The 18,108-nt window shown below is 41.7% G+C and overlaps 1 protein-coding gene across 11 annotated transcripts in view; it reads right to left on the bottom strand.

The window, feature by feature from the left end:
* ELF2 (E74 like ETS transcription factor 2) overlaps window positions 1–18,108 on the bottom strand; it is a 63,505-nt gene that overhangs the window by 19,755 nt on the left and 25,642 nt on the right. For 9 of the 11 annotated variants that reach the window (XM_073341142.2, XM_073341137.2, XM_073341143.2 and 6 more), the window contains one exon: window positions 1,100–1,213. In XM_073341142.2, the coding sequence (XP_073197243.1) occupies window positions 1,100–1,213 (114 nt within the window). Of the gene's footprint in view, window positions 1–1,099; window positions 1,214–1,732; window positions 1,804–15,678; window positions 15,978–18,108 lie in introns of those variants that run through there. The other 2 variants (XM_073341146.1, XM_073341145.1) reach the window with 2 other exon arrangements.

Below are 18,108 nucleotides of genomic sequence, written 5' to 3' on the forward strand. Positions count from 1 at the left end.
ATTTATCTCCAGAGTAGGTCCATCCTGTGCAAAAGAAAATAGTAATGATATGACCACATAAAGACTGTATCATAACATATACACACAAGGGGTCCAAATTAATATGGCACCAACAACTTACATTCTGGCATTTCCTAACTTTTGAGTGCTTGACTTTGCAGCCTCACAAATGTTCTTTTAATGTAGTTTGTGTGGTTGTGTAATTATACTAAGATACATCGGTAGCTACTTTTCAGAGGTGCTGAGAACCCTCAGTTCCCACTGAGTTCAACAAGAGTCTTAGATATCCAGCACTTCTGAAAATTAGACCCACGCCTTCTGTGTATGATTTAATCTCCTTTGTAATAAAATGGAAAAGTTAGACTGGAATTCTCTTGTAGGAATGTAACTTGGTTCTTTATCAGGCAAATTAGGGGTCAGGCTTAGAACAATTTATGAAACAAACTAGAAACAAAGCTGACTGGTGTAAGTTTCATGTCTGCAATTTTTCACGCCCAAAAAAGTTTTATGTATAAATCTAGCTAAAAATGTCATACTTTAGCCTTTATAAAAGAGAAAAAAATCATCATGTATCTCCATTGTGTGTGACTGAAGGGATAACCTATTTAAAGACTCATGGACACTGAACGGACCATGTCTAACAGAAAGCACTATTTACAATGGTTTTAGAACTACCTCAATGCTTTTGATCCTCAGCTCACTAGGATGAGAAAGTTTCTAGAAGTGAGACAGTCCATCTGAAGGAAGAATTCACTGTCACTTCGTAAAAGTACCACGGTGCCTATTGCTTTGCAAGGAAATAAGCGTTAGGCAAAGACTTTTCAAAGCTATCCTACCATTAAAACTAACTAATGTGCCAAGATCCTGCCTCAGAAGGGTGAAAACTGTTAGGAGTATATCCCTTTCAGGACAGAGACACCAAATAAAACCTCTCACAAACCTGGGGAACTAAAACAAATCAAACAATTGTTTTGAAATGAGAAAACAAATGTATTTAACATCTTACAGTCCTCAATATAAGCAAGCTCCTTGTAAATCTGGTTATTAAATTAGTGAAGGGAGAAAGATCTTATACAATATGCAACTGTGGTTGACATACCAGGACTCCTGGCATCTCTCAAGCAGGTAGGAGACTCCATATGAAGCAAAGCTTCTGCAGCTTCAATTGTTTTATCTGTGCAGTGCACATTGCTGCCATGAACGGATGCTTCCACTGCAAAATAATACAAAACATAATCATAAGAGGGTCACAGATGCTGTAATACAACCTCCTTACATGATTCAACATACATTTGAATTGTGTTGTACAAGGTGAAACCCAAGAGAAATCTGACAGATGTCATTACACCAAGGGCTTCATGCTAATAATAAAATATGTTTTAGATAGATCAAAGGCAACTAGAAACCAATGTCCCCACTTCTTAAACTGGATTTTGGTTAGTCAGTGAGAATACAGTTCCTGGTAGGTAACTAAGGGATTACAAGATAGGCCTTTGAGATTTGACTTCTGCCTTAATTTTAAACCAGACAAAACTGATTTTTAATAAGGATGGTTATAGATAAACCATTGTCTACACAAGGAGTTACTATTTAGATGCATAGCCAAGCACTGTCCCATTAAAGCCCAAGGGTCACCTAGTAATGTTTTCAGTTCATTTGGGCAGAACAGGTAAACAACAAAATATTTAGTTTGCATAACAGATCTATTTGGTTCTATGTTCTATTACCTCACCTTAACTACAACTTCACAGAGATGGGGGTTAGCAGTTTTCTACTATGCAGCTTTACGCTCTTAAGTGAGAGCTGGGAAGAGAGAACGAAGTACTGAATATTTCACTTTCAACTTAAATCTTGCAAACACCAAGTTATTAAACAAAAAGTTTTAAAATTAAATCTAGCTGTAGCATACATTTCAAATTATACCTTGACACAGGACACGTGTGTTAACATGAGCACAGCAATAGCCTTTTTTCTAATAATAAGCAAGCTGAATTTTAAGTTTAAAATATCATTACATTCAAGGCCAATTCTCTACTCCTCTCCCTTGGACAAGGTTTTTAAAACCAGCAACTCCATAAACACCTGTTGCACATCACTGACACTCTCACCAAGGTACCCTGTCCCTCTCCAGTTACTCTTTCCATTTATGGAAATCTGCTCAAAGCTAAATCGTTCCTGCAAGGCAGCCAATGTCTGAGCAAATCTATCTTTAGAGTAAGCAGAGTCACCTATCTCCAGCGTCAATGAACTAAAGAGGATTCAACTAGTAACCCTACTGGAACTTCAAGACACCTATCCAATTACTAAACATTCTGGTGAACAACCTGACATCATTTAACTAAAAAGTAGGGAAAATACCCAAACTATGAACTATTACATCTGGTGCAGGAAAAATAAATTGTTCAGATATATACAAAGTCATGTGATACATGGGGGGAAGAAGGTGTCTTTCTAGCATGGTCTCCAGTTAATGTTACTAAAAGGCAGGGACTGAGAAATATACCGAACACCTACTTGCCAAAGGACTAAACATACTAGTCCAGAAGCACATATGAGAAGGGCATTATCAGCAAGGCCCTGGGACAATGCAGTGCCTTGATGAAAAACCTATCTCCCCAATCAGCTGGCTACTGACATCTCTAAGAAGGAACTGATCCTGGACTCTAGTTATGGGCTTATCTTTTTGCAGTAGTAGGTGCCTGGTAAATTTGATGTTCCATCACTACTCTATAGCAGCCGGAAAGAAAAAAAAGCTCACTCCAGAGCATCCAGATTGCTGTGAGTTGAAATAGTCTCCACTACTTACTCATCCCCCCTCAACCTTAGCCGCTGTAAGAAGAGGAGGAAGGAATTCTCCAATTCCCTCCCCACCTTCCCATGGCTGCTATTTTTGGATCTTCCTGCCTCTGCTGCTGCTCCTGCTAACATTTTCCCAAGCAGCAGCAACTTGAAATTGACATGATTCTGCCAGTTTCACTGGTGCCCAGCATTCTGAAGAGCAGCAATGAAAATTGACCAGTTTTGCACTGTCACTGTCCCCACACACGCAAAACAAACCTCTGTGTAAAAGCTTCCATTATACAGAAGTTGATGGCTCAGCCCCCACACTCAATAGGTAAAACTTTCCTCCAGTCAGTCATAAGTAGAAATAAGAAAAGGAGTACTTGTGGCACCTTAGAGACTAACCAATTTATTTGAGTGTAAGCTTTCGTGAGCTACAGCTCACTTCATCAGATGCATACTGTGGAAAGTACAGAAGACGTTTTTATACACACAAACCATGAAAAAATGGGTGATTATCACTACAAAAGGTTCTCTCTCCCTCCACCCCACTCTCCTGCTGGTAATAGCTTATGTAAAGTGATCACTCTCCTTACAATGTGTATATTGGGGTGGGGATGTTGGGGGGGGGGGGAGAAAACCTGGATTTGTGCTAGAAATGGCCCACCTTGATTATCATACACATTGTAAGGAGACTGATCAATTTACATAAGCTATTACCAGCAGGAGAGCGGGATGGGGGGAGAGAAAACCTTTTGTAGTGATAATCACCCATTTTTTCATGGTTTGTGTGTATAAAAACGTCTTCTGTACTTTCCACAGTATGCATCCGATGAAGTGAGCTGTAGCTCACGAAAGCTTATGCTCAAATAAATTGGTTAGTCTCTAAGGTGCCACAAGTACTCCTTTTCTTTTTGCAAATATAGACTAACATGGCTGTTACTCTGAAACCTGTCATAAGTAGAAATGCTATTCAATCAACTAATTATACAATTTCAATTCCACACCAGTCTGGAAACTAAAAATGCAAAGTTATATTTAATGGCATGTTGCAGCAGTGTTGGTCCCAGGATACTAGTTACATTTTAGATAAAATAGACCCTAAAAAGCTTCCAAACAAGATCTCAAAATTATTCTGATACTTTCCCCTGTGGTCAGCTGTGAAAATTTTCATTTTGTTTTCATTTGCTTTGTCTTAGGAATTATTGTTTGCAGTATTGCTAGTTAGCAGCCTATACCTTTTCAAGATTTATTGTTCTGTACATAAATGCATTATATGAATACAAAACAATTTATGATGGATTTAAGTTCTAAGTAAACTAATTTATACTACTTCTAATTTAATAAAATTGTGTACATCTGTATAAATTTAACATCTGAAGTTGTTAGTCATTTTTTACAGGTGGTACTGGGTTCTGCTCTGCAGCTGAGGAGCACTTGACCTATCACAGGAGCAGAGGCACAAAAAATAGCTTCAAATCACTTTTGCACATCCCCAGTACTGAGGCTGTTTGGGTGCCAGTATAGTCCCAGCTGTATGTAAGAGCAGAGGTTCTCAACCTTTTTCTTTCTGAGTCCCCCGCCCCCCCAAAAAATGCTATAAAAACTCCACAGCCCACCTGTACCAAAACAACTGTTTTTCTGCATATCCAGTAAATTAAAAGCTTTATTAAACGGCTAGTTACACAGTTAAACACACACAAACAATATATTTTAAAAAATGGACAACAGAGGCACAAAAATTAAAAAACTGAATTTTTTTTTAAATTCTGTGAAACTTGTTGAGGGTGCTAATCAACAATTCTGTCAAGACATGGGGGAGTATCTTTGACATGCACATGCACAGGTCATGGTCAATGTTCATCCTGATTTGGTACTTCATTTTCATTGATGTCATGGCTGAAAATCTGGCTTTGCATAAGTAGATGGTATTAAAGGGGATCAAAATTTTCAGCACAGCAGAAGCAGCATTGATGAATACATCAGAACACTCATATCAAAATGTCTCCAGCAGCATGTATTTGAACCTGGTTCTGAGGGAGCTGTCTGACAAAATGTCAGTGAGCTCTTCTAACAGTTCTGATGGCATGGGAATGGAAGTTTATCTTCAATGTTCTCATTGTAGCCCACATGTGTGTAGCCGTTTCTTCTTTTGTGAGTTCGGAAAAATAATCATTAAATTTGTTAAGCAGACTAGACAGAGGCGCTGCTAGCTGAGGTTTAATTACGTCCAAGTCAATGTTTCATTCCTGAATAAAAGAATGTATGAGCTCAAACATATCAGTAGTGCCCTTCCAGACATGAACTTTCTAAAGTTGTAGTTTTCTTTTGAATGCCTTAATTCTTTCACGGTGGGCAATAAAATTAATATTCCCATCTTGCATAGTTTCATTCATCTTATTCATTGAATGTGTCTGTAAGGTAACCCAGTTTTGCCAGACACACGTGATCTCAACAAGTTCAGGATTCTTATCATCTAAGAAAGTACGTAACTCTTCCTTGAGATTAAATATATGGGCAAGCATTCTGCCTCAAGATAGCCATCTCACCTCTGTATGCATGACCAAGGAATGGTGCTCTGTACACACTTCCTCACAAAGTGCAGCAAAACAGCTGGAGTTTGTTGCTCTGGATTTAATAAAATTAATGAGTTACCGCTGCATTCAGAACACTGTGAAGACTTGGTTCAATATCTTTTGCAGCAAGCACCTCTTGGTGTAGAAAGCAGCGTGTCCAAATAGCGCAAGGTACAAAGGCTTTTATTTTTTGCATAACACCAGACTGCTTTCTGGTCACTGCTGTGGCTCCATCAGTGCAGACCTGAATGCAATTAGTTCAACTGATTTTGCTGAAATCATAAAGTCATCTAACAGTCTGAAAATGTCATCTGACTTTGTTGTTGCCTTGAGCTCTTTGCAAAACAAAAAATCTTCATTTCCTTATTCCACACACACCCCAAACACAGGCAAGTAAATGGGACATTTTCTAAATGTCTGTGGATTCATCTAGTTGTATAGCAACATCATTGTCACGCAGCCAATCAATACACTGTGAGACTATGTCTTCTGACATAGAAGTGATCCGTTGTTTGACAGTGTCATTTGACATTGGCATTTTTGTCAGTACCTTGGCCTTCTCCTCTCCAAACACTTCCTTTGTTATTTCAGTAGCACACGACATTAACAAAGTCTCAGCAGTTGTTTGTGATTTTTTTGTTTTAGCAATTTTCTGCGCTACTATGAAGGATAACCTTAAAAGCTTTTCATCCACAGTAGTTATGGATTTCATTACTGCTTTAGTACCAAGCACTTCCTTGGCCTTTCGCTTATCCTTATATAGTTCATGTTTTGTAATTAAATGTTTCTGTAATTTGGAGGGCGTCAAACATTCATTGGACAGTACTTGTGCACAAATTTCACACTGCGGTTGAGGTACATCTCCACTTCAAGAATAAAACCAAAATTCAAATAGATGTCTTTGTATTTCCTAAATTTTGCAAGGCTAATAGCTTTAAGTTTCTTAGTCACATCACCTCCTCTGTGTTCTTCACCCCTTATGGTAGCTGAACATGTTGAAGGAAGTTCAGTATTATCACTCTGTGGGTTTTGTTGTTTTGAAGCTGATGGTCAAATTAAAAATGTATCCATATTTGATATATATTGTTTACATTTACAACAATTTTCCCTGTCCTGTGTAACTTGTCCTGCTCCCACAGAAATAGATCCTTTACACCTGGTAAATGGAGCTATGTAACCTGCAAGGCTGGTGTTAGACTCACTGGGCCCAGAGAAGAAGCAAACTGGAGTGACCCTTGCATGCTCGTCTCTAGAGGAGGAGCAAGTGTTGGGTGAGAAGACACTGAGGCTGACCTACAGGCGGGGTTGCCCCCATCCCAGGGGCTGATGATGATGATTGATCCCCACCTCCCAGGGGCATAGGCTTTGGATTCTGCCCAATGTCAACTGTCATTAAATAATAACTGTCCTCTCCCATTGTCTGATCACCCCCCATAATTTCCCCAAACTGAAAATTGATAAAAATATAAAAATTCTTAAAAATTAACACTGATCAGTTTAAATTATTAATAACAAAAAACCCTGAATTCTGCCAACCCTAAGTACACTATTTTTTAAAACTCCTCTCATCTACCTCTGCATACGTACTATGTGTGTAAAATTCTGTAAAGTACTTAAGTAACCATATAAAAGCATCAGACCAAACATTACAATGTCCTCATCTTGATGGACAAAAAGGGTGTGTTTTTCAATCATGTTAGTTTAATCAAGTTATCTTAAGATGATCTAAAAGCCCTTTTAAACATTCGTTAAGACAGAGGCCATCACCTTTAAAGCCATGTTAGCTAGCCATACTCTTCCCTAGGCTTCAACACAGCCACCTAACACAGCTTCAAAACTGTTAGTCTGCCTAAAGAGCATTAAGAGGGCTTTTCAAACATGCAAAGTTAATATAACTGAACACACACAATTGCAGGGAGAAAAAAAAATCACCCTATATGGTAATTTTCATTTCTTAATGCCAAACATGTACATTTGTGCTTGATCTCTTAAGAGGCACAGTCCAGAACTCACAGCCCAGGCGGAAGAGAGGTGCTTTTTGTCCTCCTCCCAGGCATTTCTGGGGAGTTGGAGAAGCCCTTGTGGTAATTCAGATAGCTCTGACGACCAGTCTCAATTACAGTAATGTGTCTCAATCTCTGCAGCACTCCCATTCCAACCCCTTCTTTGGCACAGGCTTGTGAGAGGTCCCAGGATGGCAGCTTTATGGCTATGTTCCACGGTTCCTGTGCTGGAGGAATCCTTCCCTTCCTGAAACCATTTTAGAGCCCCTTTACATCTCTCCAGTCCCTTTTACACTAGACCAGTTTTGTCAAAGTCTATTCTGGAAAGTCTTTTTAATTCTCAAAATTGTAGTGTGTGTCTGGCAGGAACAGAACCTGGTGAAGCTTTGTAACAGAAAGGGGAACTATAAGAGGTATCCTGGAGATTTAATTGGGGAGAAGACTCCCTTTGCCAGCACTGCCATTGCTGCCAAAACAGCAGATGAGACAAATAAGCCAGTTGGCTGACCTTGAAGACACCAAGAGATCTGGGTGATAAAGCAGAGCAGGTCATTAGACTGCACTCCTCACCACCACCACCACCTTTTTTATCATGTCACCAGGTAAGAGTGGTAAAGAAGGGAGGAAAACAGGTGCCCCAATAAAATCCAAAACCAGTCATAAACAAAACAAACACTCTCACAGGGAAAAATAATTCAGAAGGCGCTACACAGCAAAATGCCTTTCAACAATATTGAATGACTGTCTGGGGTAGCCAACTTTTATTACGTTAGAAACCTCAATTCTCTCTCAACACCTATCATTATAATACATAAGCACTGACACCATAGTAAGACAATCTCCTTTTATTTGATTAGGAAAAAAATACTTCTTTACATTTTTTAACGTACATGCATAGGTACCTATTCAGCGCAAACGGAAATATCTTTATAACTATACTACTCACTTGCACGTCTGAAAAACTCAATGTAATAAATATCAACTGTACTGATTAATCAATTCAATAAAGACCTAGCTCTGACACCTTAAAAAAATCGCCTATGAATGAATTACTACCTGCCCAAAGGAGACTAAATAATTCGCTCATGTGGAGATAAATTTTGTAAAACTGGGTAACAGAATCACAGGAAATGACACTTACCTATTTGGAATAGTTAAAAACTAACATGACGCTCACATTCCATTCTTTACACCAAGTTTTATCTTACTACGTATATGAAACAACTTGATTTTCTGGCACCTTTTAGACAGTTTATAAAATGATGGCATCTACTGAAATGCTTTGTGGAGAAAAAAATTAATTCTTCTTAAAAAAAGAAGTTATGAACAATCCAACATGCCGAGTGGCTCTTTCTAATCCCTCACCACTAGGAGAGTTAACAGAGTAAAGAAATCAGGAGAGTTTTAATTATTAAAAAGTAGTAAGTACGTCAGTGTTTCTGTTCACTATTACCTAAATGTCATCTTATTTCATTTACATCTTTCTAAACAAACATTATGCACAGTAGATTATACAAGGCTCTCAACAGCTGTTACAAAACACCAAACTTGGTAAGTAAGTCTGACAGTGCTGTGCTTCAGCATTACAGAGCAGAATACTGGCAACGTATCCAGTTTTAAAACTAAGAGCAGTTACAAATAATATATAGTAACAAAATGAGCTAAAGCAAATAGAAATAAAGCCTGGATTTTTTTTAAGGCTAGTTTAAAAAAACAACAATTATGCAACAGATCCCTTCCAGTCTTTTATCTTGATAGCTATCATTACATGGTCAACATTTAACTGCTGCAGCTGATTTACAATACCTTATTATTTAATACCATGTCGCAACTAGAGCAATACTTTAGTGAAGAATTCATAATTCCAAGCATTGAAAATGGACAAATACATGAATGGCAAATGTATTCTAAATGATTTCATAAAGTTCTACAGAAGAACATTATTTTATTTCAATATTTCATATAAAAGAGAAAAACTAAATGTTAGTATTTAAATGATAATTTAATTAAATAGCTAAATTGTGTCTAGATGTATTCATTTAATACTCAGGAACTTTCAGAACAGAATATTCCCACTTGCTGACAGCAATTTTAGACTATTCGGTGGTTCTTGATAGAAATTTGTTCAGAAATCTAAAAGGGCAGTTTATTTGTAGAACATTTTGAATTCTAGTAATCTGAATTAACTACTTTAAGATTGTCATCTGAAAAATACTTCAGAGTGATAATGAAATCACTGCAGAAAAACAAAACTGAATAGTAGAAACAAGAATAAATGTTTCCAAACACTAATTTTTGTACAGATATTAGCAAATTATCAGGCCAACGTCGAGAGAAATATTTTGCTCTTATGGCCACAATTTTTTTTTTTTTAAATTTTAAGATCAATTCATACCACCAAAGATCAGGATGAACTTGAGTCTTGCCACTTTTGGGGTACGTCTTTGCCCAGGCCTTCATATAGTAACCATAGACTAGCTAGAAATTTTTGCTCTCAGAAACACGTATTAGAAGACCTCCTGAACAGAAAAGCCAAAGCACTAAAGAGTACAATTTCTTAGGATAAAGGCTTCGTTTTCCTAAATCAATTTGACATCATGTAGATACATTAAAATAAGTAGATAAATATGGTGTCTATATACTATGGTGATGAGCATACTAGAATTGTACAAAGAAAAGAAGTACTTGTGGCACCTTAGAGACTAACCAATTTATTTGAGCATAAGCTTTCGTGAGCTACAGCTCACTTCATCGGATGCATACATAGCTCACGAAAGCTTATGCTCAAATAAATTGGTTAGTCTCTAAGGTGCCACAAGTACTCCTTTTCTTTTTGCGAATATAGACTAACACGGCTGTTACTCTGAAACCTAGAATTGTACAGATACTCATATTGCAGTCATGGAAATGGCTATCAGTTAGTTAAAGGGTAGATAAAGACAGATGTTGTGCCCACCACTTCTGCTAAGTAAGGAAATACCTTGCAAACATCTAGGCCTATTCTACTCTAAAGAAATTAAACCAGTGAAAGGTCCCAGCACATTTGTAGAACACTATGTCCACACACAAAAATACCCCAGACAGTCTACCAAGATCTAATAACTGGTTTAAGACACTTTTTAGCAGGCTTAATAAAGTCAAGTCAAAATCATCTGGCTGCTACTGTGGATGCACATAAACTGAAAGCATTCAGCTAATGCTCCCACTATTGTCCTCGTGGCTTTGTGAAACCTGCCAGAATGCACTACTTCTGAGAGCTCAGCTAGGATGAATACCCAGCAGGAATTGAAAAATAAACTCTTTAGGATAGGGCTTCTGTAAATGTGAGGCAAAATTTATATTCAGGATGGCTAGTGTGAACACACTGTTTATGCTTAAACTGATTCAGTTACAAACAGTTCAATTCTCTAGTGAAGACAAGGTCTTGGGCCACAACCAGCTCACCCTATTCACCTTTCAGAGTAACAGCCGTCCTTTTCTTTTTGCCTATTCACCTTTGTAAATCCCACTGAAGTCATTCGGCCTACTCTACTTGCCTAAGGCAACAACGATTTAATCTTCAAATTGCATCTTTCTAAATGATTTAACACCATTAACAGCTCTAGTATTAAGAACAAAAGATAAAAGAACACTAAATTTAAATACACCACTAGTGTTGATCAGGCAATCCTATCCCTACTGTTCTTTGTATTCTCTTGGCATGCTTAAGATGATTCAGACTTCAGTTGTTCCTAGTTTCATACTCTTTTTTTCCCCACTAGTGAAAACTGTGGTAACCATTCGGATTTAACCAAATTTAGGTAATTTTATGCAGAATATTTTGGTTAGCAAGGGGCAAGTTCTGATGGAGGTGAGCTGCTTTTTTTCCTGCATTTTCTTCTTCTTCTAACTCCTATTGGAGTGTCTATTGCTTTTGATTGACAGTGCTTTTTATTATAAATCCAAACACAAATATTGCTCTTTTAAAAATCTGAATTTTAAGAAATTAAATGAAATAAACAAGCTCATCTTAAATAGTTTGAGGTGTGTGTTGGGCACAGGAGAGACAGGGAGTTCTGTGTACAATAGAAGAGATCTGATTTTACCAAAAACATTTTAATATTCCTTTAGTACACTGATAGACAACAGAGCATTTACATATCAAATGTGTCCATTGTAGTTGTCTCCCAAAGTAAGCAGTAACAATTATTAAATAACATTTAAAAAAAATCAAATTAATATTCAACTTGTCAGAGTCTGATTGAACTACATGGTGGTGTCTAATTCAAACTCAAAATTCCAGAGACTTCTTGACTCCATCCTGCAATCCATCCCGCATCAATTGCCTCCAGTTTTAAATACTAGGCCTCTATGAAACCTTCTATGTGACTACTCATGAGTAAGGACACCAGAATTGTATCCTTAAGTTGTAAAGGAAGGACAATGAAGAGAGAAGCATGCCAAATCAACCCAATTGCCTTCTCTGACAAGGTTAATGGCCTAGTAGTGGGTGGGGGGATGCAGCAGATGTTATGTGTCTTGATTTTAATTAAGCTTTTGACACAGTCCCATATGACATTCTCATAAACAAACTAGGGAAATTACAATTAGGTGGATATACAACTATTAGGTGGATATACAACTTGTTGAAAGACCGCACTCAAAGAGTAGTTATCAATGGTTTGCTGTCAAACTGGGAGGGCACATCTAGTGGGGTCCCACAGGGGTCAGTCCTGGGCCTGGTACTATTCAATATTTTCATTAATGACTTGGATAATGGAGTGGAGAATATGTGTATACAATTTTCAGAGGACACCAAACTTGGAGGGGTTGCAAGCACTTTGGAGGACAGGATTAGAATTCAAAACAACCTGGACAAATTGAAGAATTGATCTGAAAATCAACAAGATGAAATTCAATGAGGAAGGAAAAATCAAATTCACAACTACAAAATGGGGAATAACTGGCCAGGCAGCAGTACAGCTGAAAAAGATCTGGGGTTCATAGTGGATCACAAACTGAGTATGAGTCAGGAATGTGATATGGTTACAAAAAAGGCTAATATTCTGGGCTGTATTAAGAGGACTGCCATATGTAAAACACAGGAGGTAATTTTTCAGCTCTATTCAGCATTGGTGAGGCCTCAGCTGTCCGCCACTCTTGGCAGCATACTTTAGGAAAAATCCATACAAACTGGAAAGTCCAGAGATGAGCAACAAAAATGATAAAAAGTTTAGGGAACCTGACCTATGAGGAAAGATTTAAAAACTGGGCATTTTAGTCAAAAGACTAAGGGGGAACCTGAGAATGCTCTTCAAATACATTAAGTGCTGCTATACAATTGTGATCAACTGTTCACAAGATTCACTGAAGACAGAACATAAAACAATAGGCTTAATCTGCAGCAACGGAGATTGAGGTTAAATATTAGGAAAATCTTTGTAACTGTAAGGGTAGTTAAGCTTTGAAATATGTTTTGAAGGGAGATTGCAAAATCCCCATCAATGGAAGTTTTGAAAAACAGGTTGGACAAACACCTGAGAAGTGGTGGTCTAGATTTACTTGGTCCTGCCACAGTGCAAGGGGCTGGACTTGATGACTTCTCGAAGTTCTATCCAACCCAACACTTCTATGATTCTATACCTGACATCACAGCCCTAATGATGAAGTCAGCAGTAAAATGTTTATACTGTATCCCAGCTTTAGTTCGTTCTTAAAATGCTAATGAACATAGATTAATCTTTGTTTTCAAATATTTCTAAATACATTTCCAGAATGTTTTTGTATGGTATAATTTTGTTGTCATTCATGAAATATGTTCCAAAAGGCATGCAACACCTTAAAAATACTTTAATTTTAAGTCAAAATTTGTACAATTTACATTTTAATCAAAAAAACAGGGCACATTATGTGGATTTATGCCTGACTTTGTATACATTTAACAGCATTCCAGACAGGTGTGAAGTCTCCAGTCTCAATACTCTAACAGTGGATTCTGTCTATACATCATGGTTTTACAGATAAGGAGAAGTTATGGGAATGAAGAAGAAAAGTGTTAATACTGTACATCTACAGACATGCAAATAAACTTTATTTTTATAGACTTATAAATGAAAGAACATTAGCATCCTACTGCTGGTTGTGCAGATAATTTCTTGGGACAGTGGTTCTCAATTTTTTTCCAATTCTAGGACTCTTTCTATACAAGGAAACTGCCTTCCCCTTGCTTCCCAGGTTCTCCAACCCATCTTCCTGGGACCCCGTTCTCATTTAGCAATATTGGAAGGGCAATGTCACAACCCTGTGACACCTGTTTGAGACATACGTATACACAGACAAGTTGAGAACCCATTATTTTGAAAAATTATAACACTGCTATATTTATAATTATTTGCAAACAAAAAGTAATAATTTCATTCAGATCCTCTATCACCCTATGCAGGTCCAACCACTTTTTTCTCTATTCTCCCCACCTCCACACTGAATATACAGAATGGTGGCTTCAGTGTATAAGTGATGACCAAATGGATTTTCCCTGGGATATGTCTAGTTGACTGGAGGCATCATTGTTGAGCTACATAAGATTACCTCTCTCAGTGGTCTGAAGATGCTACTTCATTACATTCCCAGTATCTTTTTTTTTTTTTTTGCTTAGGAGCCACAAGAACCTATGCCTTCTATACAGCTAGGGGTGAATAAAGGTGAGAATACATGGTTCTGGGCCAGGAGAATGCAAGATTTGTATCCAAGGGGGGGACCCACAACCATCCTCCATAAAAAGTGGGAAGCAGGACAGCAGTGGCAGCAAGGCAGTAATGCTTGGAGAATTTTGATTTACTGTAGAAGATCCTTTGGTTGAAATGAATGTGATCCCCTTAATCCATCCCTGCAGGTGGGACGGCAAAACCACTCAAGTGATATTTTAATCACAGGGATGTTAAGGAGACAGCTTTCAGTTGGGCTAGACTACAGAGAGAGACTTAAGTTTGCAGGTTACTCTGTTAATGTAACTGTAGAAGCGTGTTCTGTACGTCTGTGTAGCACACCCTGCCCAACTCTTTCCATTACGTTCAGTCTGCTACAGACCACCGTAGCCCCTGCCGCACATATACCCTGCTGGGGGGCGTGGCGGGAAGGTCGAGTCTTCCTTCCGGGCCGTAGGGGGAGGGTGTTGAGGCAGGCGCCCCACGCGCGCTGGTGGAGAAGCGGAGCTGCCCGCCGCAGAGCCAGTGCCTGAAACATGGGTGCATGGACCCAAACCCGGGCTGGGCCCGCTCACTACAGCTCCAAGCGAGGAGCAGGCAAAAGTCACTCCCACCCCACGAGGAGACTGTCCGCTTCCCTCGCCTCTGGCCGGCTTGACATTGAACTTCTCCCGCGGCCAAGCAGGGAGACGGCCCCGTCCCAACCGCGCTCCCCCCAGCACTCAGCCATCCTCTTACCCCCCCCAACTTCCGTGTTTACAACCCTCTTCCCTCCAATTCCATACGCGCATTGTCAGCGCCACGGGGAGCTGCCACTCACCCTCCTACGCCGCTCGCATTGGTCCGGCCGGGCCGAGCCCCGCCTCCAAAGACCTTAGCGTTCTGATTCCGAACGTCCCCGGTAGTTGATTGGTGAGCGGGGCTCTCACTCCCCCCGAACTCGGGCCCCTGAGGGTGCTCGGCGCTTCCGCTATGGGGTTTTGTGGGGGAGGGGGAGACCGACTTTCCTTTATCACCCCCGTGCACTGCCCCCCCCGGCCGCACACGTGGGCCGGGCAATCTCCCTGCAGCTCCCGAGCCTGCCCCGCCGCAGCAGCACAGATCCCAGCCCCTGCGAGAGGGGAATTTAAAGGGCACAGGAACAACGGGCTCAGGGTACAGCACCGCCGGGCCGCACGAAGCCCGCCAGTCCGAAGAACGGGGCAACTGCCCCCACCCCGCCCAACGCAGGGAGGGGACGAGTGTTTGCGCGGGGAAGCGGCTGCCCACGGCCTCTCTGCTCAGACAGCGTGGCGGCAGCGGCGGGAGGAGGGACGGGAGGGAGGGAGGGAGGAGGTCGGACAAACCCACACACTTCCTGGTTCTCTCCCTAGCAGCACAAACCCCACAAAACTCCGCTACCCGCCCCGCCACAACTTCCCCAAAGGCAGGGGCTCCCCTACGCAGACACAGGTGCCCGCCGGCCTGCTGCCCAGCCCCATGCCAACCAGGTTGCTACCCAAGGTGATCACTTCCTGATTTGTCCTCCATTGCTTCAGCACTGCAGCCACCCCCGGCCCAAGGGGTGCGCAGCTACCCTCGCAGCCCCCGGCGCGCACCCCCGAGGCGGAGAGGAAACTTGTGCGGGGTACCTACCGGCTCGGATGAGCAGGTCGAGCTGGTTCGTGGGCCCCTCATGCAGAGAAGTCGCCATGTTTATGGGGCTGGAGCAGCTTCACATTGACTCGCAGGGAGCGCAGAGCGGGCGGGCTCGGTCACACGCGGCCCCAACGCGGGGCGGGCACACGGCGCGGATCCTTCCGCACACCGAGCGGCCCGCCAGCCAGCCCAGCGCGGGTCACCCCCACAACACAACGCGGCGGCTGGGGAGCGCTTCCTCCAGCACAGCACACGCGATCCTTCCGCCGCCAGCCTCAGACAGGAAGTGGCGGGCTGCCACTCACAGCAGCAACAGAGAGCAAGCGACGGAGCCCGCGGCGCGGGAGGGGGCAAGGGCAGGCCGGGAAACAGACACCTGCGGCTGGGGAGGAGGCAGGGGAGTGGCACCGCTGCTGGCTGCACCGAGTAGCTAATGCCGTGCCCGGTTCCCCTCGACAGGCTCCGGCAGCCCGGGGCAGGTCCCAGCATTCCCTTTACTAACGCTGCAGTCGCAGCGGAGGAGCCCTGCACAGCTCGCCGTTGCCCCTGTGCAGTAGGCAGGACTCCGCACTAACGCGGCGGCCCTGCCTTGGGTGTCTGCGGACTGTGGGTAGCGGAGGCTCGTGCCCATTGCACTGCGGAGCATCCTCTCCGCCCTTCTCAGCTCAATCGGGAGCAGGCAGGTGAGCGACAACTGTCTTCAAACGTCCCCGCTGCCAGCGAGGTGGCACCTGCTCGGCAGGCGAGAGCCAGCCCGGAGGAGGGCCAACGGCGGGTCCCTGTGCGGAGAGAAGCGAGTCCGGGGCCGACAGGAAGGATCGCGCAGAATGGCAGTAGGCTCCTCAGCCGTGCTGTCAGCGAGGCGGCTTTGCTCATGCAACGCACCTTCCTCCGAGGAGTCTAGCCTTTATATGAAAGGGAGGGAGCTTCGTGCCATTAGGTGTCCAGGCTCTGTCTCCCCATTCCTCCTGGAGCACAAGCGCCTCGGGCCCTGAGGAGTTGGAGATCATGAAAGGCTTCCCAAACGTCCGCAGACCAGAATCAGGAAGACCTATGAAAGTCAGCCGCAGGCTAAAATGCATTCTTCCAGCACTGCGTTGTTGCCTGTGTCCACTCCAAAGTAGTTTAACAAAGAAACTTTGCAAGAGATTGGTAAATTAGGTTGAGATTCAGTTCCACAAACAAATTCTGGATGAGCCTTAGCTACTGCCATGGATGTATTAAAAAAAATTAAGCTGTCCCTCAACTCTAGCCTAACTGCTAAACTCTGTTTACCTTCACCTTTAACTCAGCCACAACAGTTGATTATTTCAAGAGAACTGGGATTATATTATAATTCACTGTAGTCTCACACTTCATAAATACAATGAGTTACTCATTCAGATTTGGCAGAAATATTTTTTCTGGACCAGCTAGCTCTGTGAAGTCCATCTCTAAGACTTGTTGATAGAAGATGTGCCAAGGTATAGCATTTCTCCCACTGCATGTAGAATTCCTCCACCTGACAATAATTCAATCACAGCATCTACTTAAGATTCTGATTACTGAGAGAGACCATAGATACAGAGGTTGCTAGCTTCCATTAGTCTTACAACTGGAAGACTCCAACAGCTTTATAACCTTCCCTCTAGGAATTGTGAAAAGTTCCAGGTCTTGTCCTAGGCAAACTCCAGGTCTTCATTTAGACAAATGAAAGGCAGCCACTGTGCATTGAGTTTTCTATGAGAAAGATCATGTGCAAACACGGTTAGGTCTAGCTACTAGTTGTCTACCAAATAATGGCATGACTCTTTCTTAGGAAATTTTAACCCTTCCCACCAAATCAGGTTAAACCTCAGCAAATGAGCTGTACTTATATCAGATTAGCAACTGTAGGCACCTTGATCCTATATCAATAAGCATTTTGACTTTAAGTAGTGTGATTCTACTCTAAAAACTGAATAAGTGTTCTTTAATATCTAGAGAGCAGATTACTTAGTGGCAAAATCCAGCCTTCCACTGCCTGACATGAAAGGAAGTACCTACAGAAGCAATACTGAGAGAATTTCCATCCTTTGTTTACTGATAAGAGTCCACCTATAAACTATACTGTAATCTAGCTGAAACTGAAACAGTGTGTACTGGGAGCAGTTATCAACATCAGCAAAATTATGCTACATATTGAAGTTTTTTCAACAGTGTCTCACTGTGACTTTAAAAAGTACCCAACTGGGTATAAGCACTATATCCAGTGCACTGGGACTTTTCAGAAGGAATCTTTATCTAGACCAAGGGTTCTCAACCTTTTTCTTTCTGAGGCACCCCACAACATGCTATAAGAATTCCAGGCCCTGACCAGGTTGTGGGGAGGGACGACTCAGGCATAGGCATAGTTAGACTTCTATTTTGGGTAGGCAGGGGCCAGCTCTGCACAGGAGCATCTGGGGA

This window comes from Lepidochelys kempii, chromosome 4, assembly GCF_965140285.1.
Source record: "Lepidochelys kempii isolate rLepKem1 chromosome 4, rLepKem1.hap1, whole genome shotgun sequence".
NCBI classification, from domain to species: domain Eukaryota; kingdom Metazoa; phylum Chordata; order Testudines; family Cheloniidae; genus Lepidochelys; species Lepidochelys kempii.